The sequence below is a fragment of the Cenococcum geophilum genome, assembly GCF_001692895.1.
Source record: "Cenococcum geophilum 1.58 unplaced genomic scaffold K441scaffold_86, whole genome shotgun sequence".
NCBI lineage: Eukaryota > Fungi > Ascomycota > Dothideomycetes > Gloniales > Gloniaceae > Cenococcum > Cenococcum geophilum.
Genome location: NW_027137644.1, coordinates 273,993 through 291,339, shown reverse-complemented (window position 1 = coordinate 291,339; position 17,347 = coordinate 273,993). Strand labels below are relative to the sequence as shown.

The 17,347-nt window shown below is 45.4% G+C and overlaps 5 protein-coding genes across 5 annotated transcripts; 1 reads left to right on the top strand and 4 right to left on the bottom strand.

The window, feature by feature from the left end:
* Positions 1-1,160: 1,160 nt before the first annotated feature.
* On the bottom strand, positions 1,161-2,827 carry K441DRAFT_670850 (mitotic spindle checkpoint component mad2). The gene is made up of 9 exons (XM_067650335.1): positions 2,519-2,827; positions 2,439-2,464; positions 2,354-2,379; positions 2,266-2,304; positions 2,183-2,211; positions 1,981-2,126; positions 1,861-1,934; positions 1,536-1,802; positions 1,161-1,485 (listed from the first exon to the last, which is right to left on the bottom strand). Exons 1-9 carry the CDS (start codon positions 2,580-2,582, stop codon positions 1,473-1,475), a joined length of 684 nt encoding a protein of 227 aa, XP_067496921.1. The 5' UTR covers positions 2,583-2,827; the 3' UTR covers positions 1,161-1,472.
* Positions 2,828-2,950: 123 nt separating this feature from the next.
* On the top strand, positions 2,951-5,236 carry K441DRAFT_670848 (GTP-binding protein lepa). The gene is made up of 2 exons (XM_067650334.1): positions 2,951-3,464; positions 3,522-5,236. The coding sequence occupies exons 1-2, from the start codon at positions 2,990-2,992 to the stop codon at positions 5,036-5,038; spliced, it is 1,992 nt and encodes a 663-aa protein (XP_067496920.1). The 5' UTR covers positions 2,951-2,989; the 3' UTR covers positions 5,039-5,236.
* Positions 5,237-6,165: 929 nt separating this feature from the next.
* K441DRAFT_623082 (alpha/beta-hydrolase) lies at positions 6,166-8,096 on the bottom strand. Its single transcript, XM_067646027.1, has 3 exons — positions 7,487-8,096; positions 7,026-7,406; positions 6,166-6,960 (listed from the first exon to the last, which is right to left on the bottom strand). Exons 1-3 carry the CDS (start codon positions 7,873-7,875, stop codon positions 6,387-6,389), a joined length of 1,344 nt encoding a protein of 447 aa, XP_067496919.1. The 5' UTR covers positions 7,876-8,096; the 3' UTR covers positions 6,166-6,386.
* Positions 8,097-8,727: 631 nt separating this feature from the next.
* K441DRAFT_701289 (uncharacterized protein) lies at positions 8,728-10,888 on the bottom strand (the record flags this gene model as incomplete). Its single annotated transcript, XM_067653325.1, has 8 exons — positions 8,728-8,859; positions 8,936-8,946; positions 9,199-9,420; positions 9,702-9,879; positions 9,967-10,024; positions 10,069-10,199; positions 10,398-10,460; positions 10,760-10,888. The coding sequence occupies 8 exons, from the start codon at positions 10,886-10,888 to the stop codon at positions 8,728-8,730; spliced, it is 924 nt and encodes a 307-aa protein (XP_067496918.1).
* A 3,677-nt stretch (positions 10,889-14,565) lies between these two features.
* K441DRAFT_742369 (uncharacterized protein) lies at positions 14,566-15,748 on the bottom strand (the record flags this gene model as incomplete). Its single annotated transcript, XM_067654385.1, has 3 exons — positions 15,177-15,748; positions 14,738-15,103; positions 14,566-14,687 (listed from the first exon to the last, which is right to left on the bottom strand). Exons 1-3 carry the CDS (start codon positions 15,367-15,369, stop codon positions 14,566-14,568), a joined length of 681 nt encoding a protein of 226 aa, XP_067496917.1. The 5' UTR covers positions 15,370-15,748.
* Positions 15,749-17,347: the final 1,599 nt, after the last annotated feature.

The window sequence follows — 17,347 nt, the reverse complement described above, 5'->3', positions numbered from 1 at the left end:
CCGGCGCGTCCTACAGGGGCAGAGACAAGTTGGACACGCTGAGATAACAAGCCGGTCAAGTTGGGACACGCGACACTAGCTGGGACAAGCGAAAGCGTGGTCTGCTGAACTTGCAGAGCCAAGACAAGCCACGCCCGTACAACCCCAGCTGACGGTTGGCTGTAACCCCTGAAGCTATCCACATTGGATTGGAACCGTACTTATTGCTTGTGTGCATTGCTTACTACGTAGTAGAGCCTCCCAAGGTCTTGCCAGCCGTTCCCACACTGATCGGCGACGATCAAGAGACACGGCGAAGGTCTGGGTACAAGCTTTTGAGATAGATCCTATTGATGCACGTCGCCGGCGAGCCGACTTATGCCGCTGCGGTAACAGAAGATGGAGAGACGAGTCCGAGGATGAGATAGAAAACGAATGGTGGCGCCCTAAACTTCAATAGTCATGGCCAAGGACAACATTTTAGATCTATGCAAAGTCATGCAAGACAAGCATCGCCTTGTCCGACCAGCCTATATGCAGGATAAATACTTGCTCCTATCAATTGATCCTCGATAGCGGCTACTGTGAAATTAAAATATTGTCGTCATCTATTAACACCCCTCCCGCGCCTATCGTGCAATATTGTCCGGCCAAGTATGGACCTCTGCCTCTACCAATGTGTCTGCATCATGCCATTGCTGCTGAATAAGACGAATCCGTCCTATAATCGCCCTGGGAACTCAACATCAGCCGCATCCTACCCATTCGTCCTCGCTATTCACTCGAACCCTCGCACCCCCTGAGAAAATCTAGTCACCGCCAAGCCAGGCCAGCCGCGCGCTCCACCACCTGCCTCAGCCAGCCAGCCAAATCGTCACAGGACCGAATGCAGACCTGTGGAAATTGCCCTCTATGAGTGGCAGACGGAGCCGCACCGCCGTTGAGGTACCGCCTCCGTAGAATTTCGGGCCATATTCGACCAAAACCTGCTCTACTTTTGCTCTATAGGCAATGGAAAATACTATGTAGTTAGATAATCGGCTCGTCACAGACAACATTTCCTCCGTGCATATAATCTGCCCTAACGGCCTGTTATCCTTGCCGCTTGACCGTCTTCCAGAGCCATCTACTCGCTAAAACTTGCAGCACAATACGTATCTGAACCATACTAACCTTGCCATCGCTACTATTAGTGGTATTCTTGGTATGTATTCTTAGATGCGTCTATCTCATAGGAAAGAAGCCAAATTTTAGCGTCCTTTGCGCGATAGATGCTCTGCGGTCATATCAGACCTGCCAACTTAGCTAGTTCAGGTCTCACACATTTGAAGTAGAGATGTCCGAGTAGCAGTTGAATAAGTTGGAAGTGTCTGCAAAATATGATTTTAGAGGCAAATTACAATGGTATCCACGAATCCGCATACTCCACCCCATTGGTCCCGATCACAAACTCCATATCATTCGATCCAAAAGAAAATTCCCCAATGACAATATCAGTCCGCAAGCCTACACCACCGTCAGCTACGACCAATACATCTAGGGACTAAGTCACCTACCTATAGCTTACAAGTGTATCCACTCTGTGGTTACTCGTACTGAAGCTCCTCAACTGCACCTTCTCTCCATTCTTGATCTCTTTTGCGTCGCTATCTCCCCATTCCATCGGGACGTCCGAATCCGCATCTGCGTACACCAGGACATTAAAAGTGCAGTTACCGTCAAGCATTGGCAGAAATGTGACGGATGCCGTGATCTGACGAAAGATTGACTGAATCTCGGCCTGAATCTCCTGCTCCGTCTTCTCGACAGGTGGCTCTACGGCCCTACTTGCTGTCAGTGGGGGGACATATCAAACGAAATCCGTCATAAAGCTAGTCTCACTCCGGTGCCGCATTCTCCTTGTCTGAGGCTTTCTTAGACGACCTGCTCTTTGAAGATTTGCCGAATATTTGAACCTTCCAAAGTTAGTAAGGCCTTGGTGGGGCGAAAGACAAAACTAACATCAAACTGCCATCTCTCCACGTGCTCTCCCGTCTCTTTGCTAGTAATCACAACAACTAACTTCGAGATTTTGCCGCCGTACATCCACTCTTTAAGCTGCGACATTATTTTCTTGACGTAGGCCTTGACTTGGTCGTCGGCGGTAACTTGGAGCGCATCAGCGAGTGCACATCTCCAGTAGAAAGAACGAGCTAAAACTCACCCATCATCGTCAAGCCATATTTCTTGACACTGAGTGCTTTATTAGTACAGCCAATTTACAGCTGAAACTCTCTAGGTACTTACGCTGTGAAGTCCTCCGCTGGGTAGACGCCCCGCTGGAACCTATGGGTCTATTAGCACACATGATGGCATTGAGACTCGGTTAATGCACAGTATTGTATTTATCGAGTACTCAAACTGTAAATGATTAGCAACCTCATTCTGGGGGGAGGTAATGCATTTAATGGGATACACACAAATTCCGACACGACTTTAGAGGACCCTAAGAAGACTTAGCGTGGCATTCTTCGGCGGATCTGGGAAATTGCTCACATACCCTTCAGCGCAAGCTTGTGCACCTTAGAGGAATCCTTCTTTGAAACTAATTTTGATTGAGACATAATTCCTCGAAGATTTTCTATGCAGTGTCTTGCTGTCGCAAGAAGATGGGCAGGGAATTTCGCGATTCGTGTTTACAGGTTTGTTGACTTGGCAACGGACGAAGAGCTTGGAGTGTTTGAACAGTGCGATGGCAAAAGCGGCCTGTCTCTGCAAGAGTAGAAAGCAGATTTGAGTTCGATAGATGAATGATTGTAAATTGGTTTTACCAGCAATCTGCGAAGAGCGTGTCAAAGCAGTGTTAACGCCGACCCCTTGCAGGCAAATTCGGCGAGGATGCAGCCTTGAAAGTATGGCAGGTGGGGAGATTAGATAAGATGGCACGGCACATGAAGTTTTCCTCGCACGCTTGGTAAAAGGGCACGAGAGAGGTTGTCAGCATAGAAAACGACTCCACCACCCCGGACTCATGCGACCATGCTTTCGGACTGCGAATAGCCTACTGCAGTGCTGGCGGGCAAATACCACGCACTTCGATGCCTCTCTCCGCCACATCCCCAATTCAATTGGCCTCCGGACTTTCCGTTCAACCAGCCGAAGAAATGCGCAAGCTTACAGAGTTCAGTCTGATCTAGAGAAAAGGATCGCAGCCATCCCAATAGAAAGGTTTCGCAACTTTTGTATAGTTGCGCATGTTGATCATGGCAAGAGCACTCTTAGCGACCGTCTGCTGGAGCTTACAGGCACAATTCAACCCGGCGGGAATAAGCAGATTCTAGACAAGTTAGATGTCGAGCGCGAGCGTGGCATCACTGTCAAAGCTCAGACATGTTCTATGATATACAACTACAAGGGAGAGGACTATCTACTTCATCTCGTGGATACACCTGGCCATGTGGATTTCCGTGCGGAGGTCTCAAGGAGCTATGCGAGTTGCGGAGGAGGTATACAATTTGTCCCTTGAGCGATTGAAAAGGCCGATATGGCTAATCCAGCTGTAGCTCTCTTGCTGGTGGATGCAAGCCAAGGCGTCCAGGCACAGACCGTAGCAAATTTCTATCTCGCATTTTCCCAAGGCCTTCAATTAGTGCCGGTAATCAACAAGGTCGACTTGCCAAGCGCCGATCCTCAGAGAGCTCTCGAGCAGATGCAAACTACATTCGAATTGGACCCGAAGAAAGCAGTCTTGGTTTCGGCAAAGACGGGTCTAAATGTTGAAGCTCTTTTACCCACTGTTATTGAGCAAATACCTGCCCCAGTTGGGGACACCGGACCTCTACGGCTGCTCCTGGTGGATTCGTGGTACGATGTGTACAAGGGCGTTATTCTCCTTGTTCGGATATTCGACGGTCAGGTTAAACCCGGAGATCACATTACGTCCTTCGCCACTGGTCTGAAGTACATTGTGGGAGAAGTTGGAATCATGTATCCGGATCAGACACCTCAGACTGTGCTGCGAGCAGGTCAGGTCGGGTATATCTACTTCAACCCTGGCATGAAACGATCACAAGAGGCCAAAGTCGGAGACACCTACACGACTATCGGTTCCGAACAAAAAGTCCAGCCGCTGCCGGGGTTCGAGGAGCCGAAGTCTATGGTCTTCGTAGCGGCATTCCCCGTCGACCAAGGCGATTACGAACATCTTGAAGAAAGCATCAACCAGATTGTTCTTAACGATCGGAGTGTGACTGTACAAAAAGAGTCGTCAGATGCCCTGGGTGCTGGTTGGCGGTTAGGCTTCCTCGGGACTCTACACTGCTCTGTTTTTGAAGACCGTCTGCGCCAAGAACATGGCGCCAGTATTATTATCACGCCTCCCTCCGTACCCTTCAAAATCGTTTGGCGTGACGGCGCCGAGTCCATCATTTCGAACCCCGCCGAGTTTCCCGACCAGGATGTGCACCATTCGAAGGTTGCGGAATTACATGAACCATACGTCTCTGCCACCCTCACTTTCCCCGGGGAATACATCGGCAAGGTGATCGAACTGTGCGAAGCCAACCGCGGCGAGCAGAAAGAGCTCAGCTTCTTCACCTCTACTCAAGTCATCCTAAAATACGACATCCCGCTCGCCCACCTTGTTGACGATTTCTTCGGTAAGCTGAAAGGCACAACGAAAGGCTATGCCTCACTTGACTACGAAGACGCAGGCTTCCGTCGCTCGAACATCGTCAAGCTGCAGCTCCTTGTGAACGGCGCACCTGTTGACGCCGTCGCGAGAGTTCTGCATACTAGCCAGGTCGAGCGACTCGGAAGAGCTTGGGTAGAGAAATTCAAGCAGCATGTCGATCGACAGATGTTTGAGGTCGTGATTCAAGCAGCGGTAGGGAAGAGGATAGTAGCGCGGGGGACCATCAAGCCATTCAGAAAAGATGTGTTAGCAAAACTGCACGCCAGTGATGTAAGCAGAAGGAAGAAATTACTCGAGAAACAAAAGGAGGGAAGGAAGAAGCTGAGAGCTGTTGGGAACGTGGCCATTGATCAGAAGGCATTCCAGGGTTTTCTGGCTAAGGGTTAATGATCGAAGGATGTGTGAGCTTTATGTATTGTACTGGATAGCGCGTGTCTTCCTCCGATCAATATTCACTATAAGCATATGGTTCACTGGCGTACGTGCGCCATCTAATAGGCGTTTATGAGGTCTGTATGTGTAATCCGGGCCTGTAGATATGTGGTATGTGCACTGAAGTGTATTATGTCTTTTTTTTCTCCGTTCCTCGCGCTATTAATGTCCAGATCGTTTCTGGTTCTACGCACCTTGGTCTCAGCATGCTAACTCTTGTATCACACTAATTAGGGCTCGCCCATGGTCTCTGGTTAGTCTAGAGCGTACCAGTGCATAACGAAAGATACTTGCGCAAGACCAAGATACCTTCTGAGAGTAATTAATGAAATTTAACGGGCGAAAGGTCAGTATACGAACTTCAGCAACGGTATTTGCTATCGTCTACTGCCCAGCGTAGCCCCTGTAAACGACCGTCTGCATCTCCGATCCGTCCACAACAAGTCCAAACTAACCCCTCGGGATGATGTTCTTCTTTGTTCCCATTAACCTCTATGGGTCCAGCAACATCCTCACCCCAATAAACCCAGCAACCATTACCATAGTTGGTCTCAAGTTCACCTACCAGGAACGATTATTGGCATAGATTCAAGGCTCTTCACTCTCGTGTCAGTTCGTACTCCATCTTCGTCCTTTGTAATATCAGCCTCCTCCCCGCAATGCTCGCATACCAGGTACCTGGGCAGCATGCATTCCTTCCTCTTTCTCCTCAATATATTATTCCTCGCAATATCTCCACGAACGTTTCCCTTACTGTTACTGTTACTGTCGCAGTCCGAATGATTATTATAGTCTTTATTACTGCTTTTGTCACTTCCAGCATCGTAAGAACCGCCCTCTGACATAAGAAGCTCCTTATCCGCAAGCTCCCGGGGCAACAGCAGAGGCGTTACATATATTTTGAAGCAGTTTCCAAGTTGTGATCGGGTTGCAGATTGGATAGCATGCTCTCGTTGAAGAGCCGTGGCGTCGGCCGCCCTGTTGATTTAAAAGTTAAGGTGAGGAAAGGATTCCACCCTCTCGTGCCCCCATACACATTTGCACAGGCGCGCTGCACGGATACATCTAGGTCCAATCGAGCACCATGCACAAATTTACGCGTTCTTAGTGAATTTGGGCCTTACAACCACAGAAGTCATAAAAGGAATATATTACAGTCAAAACACAGAACATGGGGTTTTAGCATCTTAATCCAAGTTTTTTATTATGCCCCTCACAATACCCCCCTTGGCAACAAATAGTTATATGGTAGCCCGGCCACTAATGTGTGACTTCAACCCAAGACAGGACAATGAAGAAACAGCTATAGGCAAACCTTGTTGCTTCGCTTACCTGTCCACACTTTATATTGTTTCTTCTTCTTTTGCATCAGGGATCTCACAGTCTCCTCATCGAGGTCCGTAAGCCGTCCAATCTTCTTTCCTACGAGGTTCCTATCTGTCGCCTCGTATCTTATGCTTATGCTTTCTATTTCGTCCGGGTTCTGCGCACACCGCAGACAAAAATCTGCCCAGCTACCGATTAGATGCGCTGACTGTGGGATGGCCGGGAAGAGAAACGCAAAAATATGCGGCAGGCCTTCATATTCGGCGAACTGCACCGTACCGCCGCGATCAAGGACTTGTTTTGCGATTATCCGCCCGTCATCCACCAGCTGCTCCTGCCCGTATGCAAACCACATTGGCGGCATATTCGACCAATATTTGGAAGCAGCGGCCGCAGGACTAACAAGTGGATGACAGAGGGCAGAAATTTCACAGAAGACGTCACCTCGAGGAGGTTTAGAGGGCCATATGGCATCCGGCGGGAAACGATCGTCAAGACATGGTTGAGGGTCTTGAAGAAGATCGAGTTTAGCGTTGTTTTTGTAAGATGGTCTGAGAATAGGATTAGACACCCCACCACAGATTGGTTCTTGTAGTTGGCGAGCAAAAAGACCTACAGGCAATGGGTGCGGTCACCCTCGGCTGCGTATAATGCAACTCCTGCAGGAAACGGTACCCCGACCTTTGAACCACTTACTTTGATTCCGGTATCCTGAATTTGCTGAGACGGGCGTAGCTGTTGAATGATTAATAGAAGAGCAAGCACAAGGTAAGCCCCAGAGCTTTCTCCGGCGAGAACAATCGAATATGATGAGACAGCCTTGTGGTACGATCCTGGGGGTGGGTAGAGTAGCGAGAGGTATGCCCCAAGCACATCTACGAGAGCTCCTGGGAAAGAATTTTGGGGTGAGAGGCGGTAGTCTACTGAGAAACAGCGGCCCCTAGTGAGTTTTGCAAGGGCAGCTGTTGCAGGTCGAACGGTTGCAGGGCATCCAGTGCTATAATAAAATTCCATCAGTATTAAGAAATATAGACTATCCAGGCAGGAAAGCAAAAGGGCTATGGAGCAGAGACGTACTACAAAGCTCCTCCGTGGACGTAAAGAATGGTAACTTCACTGCCAACGTCGCGCATCAGGCAATCGTACTTCTGCTGATCACATATTTCCGGTTCTGGCTCTGCTTTGCTCACGCCGCTGCGATATCCTACCCATTCCCCGACAATATCCAGGTTATGGGGAATATCAAACTGTTCATTGCCATTCCCAAGCTCCTTTACCGCATCGACGACAGCTCGGCTCAATCCTTCAAGATGTGCTGCTGGGAACTTGACTCTGCTAACCCAAACAGGGCCTTTCGCAGGAGTGTCTACAGCGGATACAGCCTGCTGTTTGGACAATGGTATGAAGGAGCGCTTGTACAGCTTTTCGCGGAATGCATGAATCGCAGCAGTGATTTGGGGGTCCATGGTGAGCAAGAGGAAAAGGAGTTATAAGGGCGGAGTCAGTAGGAGAAGTAGGAGAGTTAAGAGATGCACATAATAAAGAGTGAAGCAACTATTGCGGCACAGTACAACCTAAAAGCCTATAGTAAAGCTCGGACCCTAACCAAAAACATACCACCGATTTGTCCCCCATTTTCTACAGTCATGTCCGCGACCAGCTTCCTCCCCGAGCGCTGCGAGATTTCAAAATTCGGTACGCGCATCCAATCTTGCTTGGTTACCACCAACTGTATATAGTAATTGTAGCGAACGGCAGTGGCTGCACGCAATAACTACTTTGGTCGCCCTGGAGCCCGAGCTTACAGTCATGGGACAAAAGTCTCCGCGTCTAAGCGATTTTACACCAAAACTCGCTATATTCGCAGCATAATTTCTACTGCTATAAATTATAAATTTATTCTAAAAATTTTAATAATTAAGAACAAGTAGTATTTTTATTTAATAATAAACCATTAGTTTATATAAATATACTTTAAAGTTAAGTATTATAAAATTTTAGTGAATTTATATATAAAATGCCCTCTTCTCTTTAAACTTTACCACTTAATAATATTTTACTATATTATTATAACAAATTCCTATAATTAATAAAAATTTAATTGTAGTAAGAACTAGTTAATGGTTTTAATAGTAGCTTGGCAAATATTATTGCGGTAAAATATAGCAGTGTTTTAGGTGAGTTTTGGTGTAAAATCGCTTAGGCGCGGAGACTACTGTAAGTGAAGTTTGTCGCGACGCCAGTCTTTTCAACAGCTGTGCAACAAGATCGGGAAGCCACAGTGGGACGAAGAAAGGCAGGATGCCTGCCTCAACTGCTCAACTGCTCGACTGCCCATTAGAAATGAAACGCAACAAGAAGCTGCCGCTCTTAACAGCGCTCCAGGCCCCACTATAGGGCACGTCACACTCCCCGCATGCCCAGTGCGCTCCACCTCTCTCCAACATTAACTATCGCATCGTACAGTAACTTTTTCGTACAGTAAAGTATTCGTACAGTAACTTATTAGACACACTCAGAACTCACCACCACGATAGCTATCCTTTGTATTAGAGCAGCCGTAACCGGAATCCCTCCTACATCCTCCGCAATTCACGAAAGAACTGCTGTTAGCCCACGTCAATATACTGTAGAATGCCAATATTCATTTCAGCCTTCTCCCACGTAACAGCCTCTAAACGCTATTCTCTCGTAAGATTGTCTGCCCTTCCTCCGTGTATACCAAGCCCTGCATCAAAGGCAATCGCCTCAATTAAGGTCCCTTCCAGCATACAGGGCAATCAAAATACCTGCCAACAGGTTGAGAAAAGTCGCTGTGCCAAGGACCCAACCCACCGAAACCGCTTTCTCCCACTCTTTGAAGAAGAATGGGATCGCGATACCCCAACCCAACCGATACACGCCCATAGCAATTGCAGCTTGCGGCGCATACTCTTTGTAGTTTTCAGCAACATAATTGACACAAATTGGCACCATTAGAAGCACTGCAAAGGCACACAGGTATATCCCAACTGTAAGAACCATGTAATGCAAATGGTACTCGAGTGCTGCGCCGCATAACCATAGGCAAATGTCCATGACAACTATTGGCATCCAAAGGCAATGCAGCAGAAGCTCTGGAGACCATATTCTATGCTTATACCTCTTGCAGATCCATAACGGGATTTCCATCATTAGTAAAGAAGCCATATACTTGAGAGGTACCAAGGCCAACCCATTCGGCAAAACTGACTGAGGGTCTCGGCGTTAGTCAGGATTGATGTCCACTAATGTCTGGAAAAAATGAACTCACATGCAGCATTCTGCGTTGGCGTGAAGCCGTAGCCGCCCAATTTAACCGGCGTCTGTAGGAAGATTGGCGAGAGAATGCTAAGAAGGAGCGCCCATCCAAAGAGGACTATGATGAACAATCCGACTACGACTGTTGCAGGGGATATGCCAATCAAAAACGGGGCCAGGGATCGTCCAGCCTACAAGATGAGCGAATCAGTTACTCTGGCACGTCTGGCTCCTACCTCTGAACCCTCAAACCTCAACCCTCAGCTTTGATGACTCACTAACTCGGATGTAGCTGGATGTAGAGTAACACTTATACCGGGAAAGTACGTCTTGAGTCTTAAGGCAAGGTATCCGTCTAGGTATGGTTTTTCCAGTCATACCTTCTCGTACGAAGCTTGTGTTCTCTACAATAAAGGAGACGAGAATTGTCGTTGTTGCCAGCAGCGGCACTGTCCATCAGAAGCAAATTGTCCACGATTGGTTTGTTAAGATGAAGCTTCCGAGGGTCGGCCTAGCAATTGTTCCAAGCAGAAGACTGATCGAATAGCATAGGAATGCTTTATCGCGTTCATGGAGGAAGAAGATATCCATAACGGTGTCAGCTCCGATGACTGTAGGTAGTGACCCAAATATGCCTCCCAGGAAACGGGAGCATATAAATGATATGTAGTCTCCTTGATTCGTCATTTGCGCTGACCATATCGCACACCTCATGGCGCCTAACATTGCCCAAAAATTTGCGCCGGTGGTGCAAAGACGAGCGGGCCACCTGCTAAAACTGCTATTGCAGCAGATATCTAGACCGTACAGGTTAGCCATTTCCTCATGGCATTCGGCATAGAACAATATACTGACCGAGTAAGAGGGATCCGTACTACTCTTACGATAGATTCTTGCCTGCGTCAGATATGCTAACTATCCAGCCATTGTTGCTACCGTACCAGAGAATGCAGCTAGATAGAGCACTGCAAGGATTCGCAACTTCTTGCTCAAGCGCTGATTCTATGTAATTTTATGAGCTTTCTGATTGATCTATAAGTCATCTCCTTAAAGCCCTTCGTAAACACATACCAAAGGATCCTCTGGGTAGTCCGTGAGCTGTGGTATTAGGAAAAGGCCCGCGGGGTTCCTCTTTCCCTCGCGTCCTTCCTCCGTCTTTTCCTCGCGGAACCCATGGGTTTGAAAAGAATCGGGAGGCATTTTGTCAACGCTTGACACACTTTGTGGGGAATTTGACATTTCCGCAACGGTAACAAGGAACGAATGAGTCTTGATATGATGCTTGAGACTTGTGATGGTGAACGTCGGGTTTCCTCCAGAGCAGACAAACTCAAGCGGGTCAGTACCTTGGCACTCGGCTGTGCTTGAGTCACAAGGTTTACACACTGTCCACAAGATCTAACAATCAGGTCAAACACATTCTGCCGCTATGCGGTGCTTCAGATCTGTCGCCAAAATGTCGGGGGACCGCACGCGAGCGACACGAGATCGGTGCATTTTGGTGCATAGAACCGACGCAAGGTGGAGATGGGGCACAACACTTACAACGTCACAGAGATTGGCATTGGTAATAGAATAGCTGTATCAATGACAGCATGTCTATGGTGGCTGCACCTTGCTGCTCTTGGACCCCGAGATTACAACGAAATGCGGGTTCTCACTTGAACTCAGAGCAATCCATGCTGGTATCAACTTAGGCGTCTGCTTGCTTTGAATTAAGTTGATGGAGTGGAGAAGGGTCTGCAATAAATGAGTGGGTGAGAGTACTGAGACTAATGCTAGCTATAGCCATCCACGGTGAACCCAACAACTATCTGTCGTGCGTATCTCTTCCTCTGCCTGGTGCAACAAAATGGCTCATTCTAATTATTCAAACGTAGCCTGGGTACAGCGGCAGGGCATTCTCATGTGGCCACTCCTTAACAGCCTTGTTGATCTCCTGTGGTGCCAGAAGTTCTTATAGACTTATTTTAGTAATAAACTTAATAGCTTCTTCTTAAATTTAAGGAGTGTATAGAAAGAATAATACTATTCTAGTAAAACTACCTAATCTAGTTTAGACTTTAAAGGTAACGTTTAAAAAAAAGGGTAAGGCTAATAAGCGTAGTTTTACTAGCCTTAAGCAAGCTAAGAGGGCTATAAAGTATAAAGAGTAGGCAAAATAATAGATATCATAATAGAAAAAAAAGGCAGAGATTGATAGTAAGGGTCCGTAAAAAACTTAAAATATTATTAAATATACTACCTATATTAACTGCACCTATAAGATTGTAGTGCTTACTATAAGCAGCTATTAATAAGCGGAAACGTTAGTTTACCTTATCTAAATCCTCTTAAGAGCAACTATTAATAATATTAAATATATTTGTCTATTTATTTAGCTTACTATTTCCTATACTAATATCCTCTAGCTAAGACTCTAAAGATTTTAATAACTCTAATAACTCCCTTATATAGCTAAATACTTAGGACCTTAGGTTATCGCAATTTAAGATATAAGCTATAGTTATTCTACTTATATAATTAAGCAATTAAGTACATAGCAGGCTAAACCTAGTTGAGAAATTATATACTAGCTTAAAGTTAACTAGAGATATAGCTATTTAACGCTGTTTTATAGCTTTAATAAATATAACCGTTTCTAACTAATAGTGGTGATTTATAGCTTACTACCTTACTCTATTAAAGTTACTGCCTTATACTATATTTAATATATATATAAAGAAGTCCTTTATAACTTAGCTAGATCCTACTACTAATATTAACGATATTAGTGGGGGGTTGTTAATAATATCTCTATTGCAAGCTTTCTAGCGATACGATTTTTAATAATCGCGATCTTAATTATTTAGGGTGTCTCTATTACCGTAGTAGCTACTATAGTAATAGAGACACCCTAAATAATTAACTTTTTTAAAGTTTAATACTACCCTAAGCACTATAGCTCTCCTATAGTAACCGAGTAGCCTTAACTTCTAATACTTAGCGCTAAGTCTTATTGCCGCTAAGCCTTATAAGCCTTATTATGTTGCCACCGAGGCCCTTAGCCTAATTAGGTAATAGGAGGTTGTGGGTTTAGTTTCTATTAATAGCGTATTAAAAATATTTTAAAAAAAAGGTTATTTCCTATTAAATCACGTATTAATAAGGCTTTAAATTAATTATATTATTCTTATCTTATTTTCAACGCCCCAAGTTATATTAAACCTATATATTTACATTATAGCCTAGATAGGCTACTTAAGAACTTCGGAAAAGTAGTATAATTATATTAAGCTAGCTCCAAATTAAAGCAATTATAGAACTTACCGTACTACTACGCCGCAGGGACTTTGCATTATAATATCTATAATTAAATTAAATTATAACCCCTTCCTAAACCTTATAATTGCAATGCAGGTGCAGATCATGACTTAAGCATAGCTGAATTACGACGTCGTGGCTCTATATCAATTAATTAATATACAGCCCTAAAATCAAGATCTATAACACTAAAAACAAGCTCAAAGCCACTGATTTTACACCGGCAGAATCGCACTTGGCAAAAGATTCGGGCAGTAAAGTTACTGCCAAGCAGAGTTGGTAATAAGCAAGCAAGCCAAGCTGAGAGGCCTCAGCTTGCTGGCTTGCAATTTTTGACACCTTGAGCTTGCTTGCTTGGCTTGTTTGGGTTAAATCGTTCGGCTTGCTTGCTTGCTTGGCCGCTTGATTAATTTTGTGTAGAAATATTTAGTGTATATAAAATTAAGGCTGGAGTTACCTTAAAGCTCCTTTATAGCTATAACTTATAGTAATAATACGGTGCAGATGGTTATTACGAGGCTTAGTGTGGTGTTAAGGACGGCTTCGACGGAGGCTTCAACAGAGGCTTCGACGGAGGCTCCAAGGGAGGCTCTAAAAGGATGCGAGAGGCACGTGCTGTTGCACGTGACGCGTCACGTGAAAGTACATGTGCGAAGCAGATATACGCTCGGCACAGAAAAATGAATAAACGGTGTTTGTTTACAGTATTTGCATTCAAAAATATATCATCAGATTCAACTCTCAACCCAAAATTTTATATATATATTTCCTATCAAGCGGGCAAGCAAGCAAGCTGGGGCTCATTTAGCTTGCTTGCTTGCCCAAATCGGGCCTTTCAGCTTGCTGGCTTGCTTGATTAATAATCAAGCAAGTAAGCCAAGCTAGCAAGCTAGCTTGCTTGTTACCAACTCTGCTGCCAAGTGTTACTGCCCGGATCCTGGCCGCAAAAATACTCCGCCAACCCAAAGCTATCAGGTCTACCTTCCCCTCGCTGCTAAGTTATGTCGACCCAGGGTAACATTTATAGCAGCACCACAGATTCCATGAACACCCGTTGATCTCGCCCCGTGATAGTCACGGATATCTTCAAACTAACTGAGAATCACTCACTCTGGCCTCCTTCCATACTCATATTGGCTCAAACCGCCCGGTTCTTCTCCCGTACGTGTGTGTGCACTGACTTCATAAGCCGTCGTGGCTGTTATTCCTGTATCATTCCTGTATCAAGTAGAATTCCCTCATCCCTATCGTTCAGCCCGCTTCCTGTTGTCGCCCTAGTAACACCACAACCGCGGGTGATAAAAAGCCGTGTGGCATTAGAATTGGATTTTGCTCTGCCGTAATGTATGAGGGCTAGCGCTTTGCTGAAAAGCGGCTTTAAGGCTGGCAGAGCGGCACAGAATATGCCCGCATATTCCTCTACAATGGCACATATGGTGACATTGACAGGCGCCCAGGTTACATCTTTACTTTCAACAAGACCTTGAAGGAAGATGATCTTGAGCATGGCAGCAACAGAGGTACTACGAGGCGTCAGCGGTAAGTGCATGGTAATATTATACTCCGAGTACTACTTACAGAAGGCCAAGGCTGGTCAAAACCATTAGAGCAATTTTCCGTCCGCGGTTGATTTGGATGTTGCGGAAGAAAAACATGGGAAACGTCGCGCAGATAATGTCCGTGGCCATGTTGAAGCCTGCGAAATGTCAGCAACTGAGTAGTATTCATTTAGATTAAACCTCATACCGGCTGTGAGATACGCCACACCCACGATAGCGTTCTTAGTCAGACATTTCGAATGATCCAGGCGGAAGTCCCACACTGCTTTGAGAGGTGTGCATTGTTCAAACCAAATAATGACTAAAGAGATATTGACGGCGGTAGAGACGCCCAAAAGCACCCAGAGGAATAGGGTAAAATTCCTATGTGTTCTTCCAAGGATGCGCAGGAGGAAAATGATAATGGATAGCTTAAGCAGCCAGACTCCGAGGATGTTCTGAAGCTGCGAGAATTCATTCCACATTCTGGCCGCCACGATTTGTTCTTGGGAAAGATAGTATATGTGCCTGCCAAACCCATTCGTTACCGAGGGAATGCAGGTGATTAAGCCAACTACACCAATACCCTACGAGATTAGTCAGCAGAGTTAAGGTGACTTATATTTACATGATATTTCTCACAGTACGTACCATAGCCCCGATAATGGTGTAGTCGTCCCATCCGAGAGAACCAGCTATACGCAAACGAACCCACACCCGCAGACAGACTGAAATAAGGGCTGTAGTGAAGGTCACAATCAGTACAATAAGAACCTGATAACCGCGATTCTCGTCTCCTCCCGGGGGAGGGGGGGAGGGAGTAAGGATTGGTGGAGACATGATTGCCGACTGGAGGGTGGTTTCGAAAATTTGCGCGCGCAGAGGAAAGCGGTGAGGCTTCGAGAAAGGCAGAGAGAAGTAATTATTTTCTCTAGATTACGGTGGAGGCGAATGAGGCTCAGACCTTGTTCGACTTCATTCACTCAGTTGAGGAGCGCGGCATTCCTATGGTCGGTTGCCTTAGAATATATAGCCTACCACCACAGAAATCCTCAGGCCGATCCAGCTGGAGGGTCACGAAACAGCGAGAGTTTGACAAGCAAGAAAGAACCGGTGGGTGTGTAAAGTGTTTCACAACCACCGGTGAAGCCCTTGGGGTTCGTTACTGGAATCTGGAGGGACAGTTGGTGATACTTTCAGTCTATCTTTGAGTGGCTGAAGGTAGATTTAGTGCTTCGTACATGACGCAGGATCAGCTGTAGTACTATTTCCTGGGCCAGCTGTGCGGCTGTGCTGGTAGTGCCGTGCGGGCCCAGACTTGCAATCAAACAATCTGACGACCCTTCCGCTTGATTGATTGATTAATTGTTTGCCTAAATCCGAGCTGATTGATTGCAAGTTGATTGTTGATTGTATAGATGATGTAATATATATAAATTTTAATATAGATTTTCTCTATAGCGGATTGTTCCCTCAAAAAGTCCTCTAGTAGCTGGAATCTTACTAATTATAATATAAGTCTATATCTGTGTCTTGGCTATATTTGGGACTAATTCGGGGCGGTTTAAATAGGTTTAGTGGTTACCTAAAGTATATTATTTACTATATTTATATTTAGCCCTATAAATAAAAATAATACTGTAATACTAAAAGTCTATTATAAACCTTACAACCACTACCTATATAAATAGGCAATCGATATATAATTAATTAGGGCCTTAGAAGATCAATTAACTCCAAATTTTAAGCCTCCTTTAATTGTTAGCAAGTCTATGCGGGCCGTTGCCATACGCAAACAATCTTTATATCCTTACACAGCACACCCGCAACTCCTAGGGCTTGCGCTGTTCTGCCAGCCACTATCCTGCTCGACATGCATATATGCGCCGCTCATGCATGCAATGGTACACTTGGAAAAATGTGGATCACGTTCATTTACAGGCCGAACCAAAGTCTTCTAGCAGAGGAGGTATAATCATTTTAATAGCATATGTGTAGTAATTAGGTTTACGCTTGCCTAGAGCTACCGAAGAAGTTGGTCTCGAAGTTTCTAAACACATGAGTTGATAAAAATGCCCGGGGACACACAGATTGTTTCCCTTGCATCCCTTCTGCATAAAAATACAAATTGAGCTTAATGCCGTCCTGAAACAACGTTCGGAATAAATAATGCAACACAGCGCATACGAGAATTGAGACGCCAAGCAAGGCGGGGTATTCGGAGATGAGCTTCCGATATAGTGGATACCCCTCTATTCCTAGAGCTTCTTAGTCGCCCCAGCGCTTTCTCCGAGATTTAGGCTAGTGATCTTTTTGGACTGGGTTAAAGTTGGAGTGGAGTGGAGTGGAGTAGGCTGCTAGTCTTGATAGGCAAGCGCTAGTCCTGTTTAGGAATGAGCTAAACCTTAAGTAATTTGAACTGGAGTGGATTTGAGCTCAAATCCACTCTAGTCTAAAAAGATTACTAATTTAGGCTAGTTGAAACTTTTCCTGGCTACCACTATAAGCTATGGAATGATAATTGTAATACCGTGCTGGGCTTTGCCTGCCGCGTTTTTGACGATTTGGTAGACCCTAGAAGCTTCTTTAGTGCCTTTTAGTACTTTTGCGGTGAACTCTTCTATAAGGACTATGTAGTTAATGGCTTCTTAGCATTAAAGCAATACTAGGATGGTTGTAATAGCTCACTTATTTGTCCAAAACCTCGCCATGTTAAGGTTAGTCTGATATTTATAAAGCTTAGCCTCCTTAAAGCTATGTTAGCTTAAAAAGGTCGCAAGTTAATATCTCTATCTAATTTGTTTTAGTATAAGCTCTA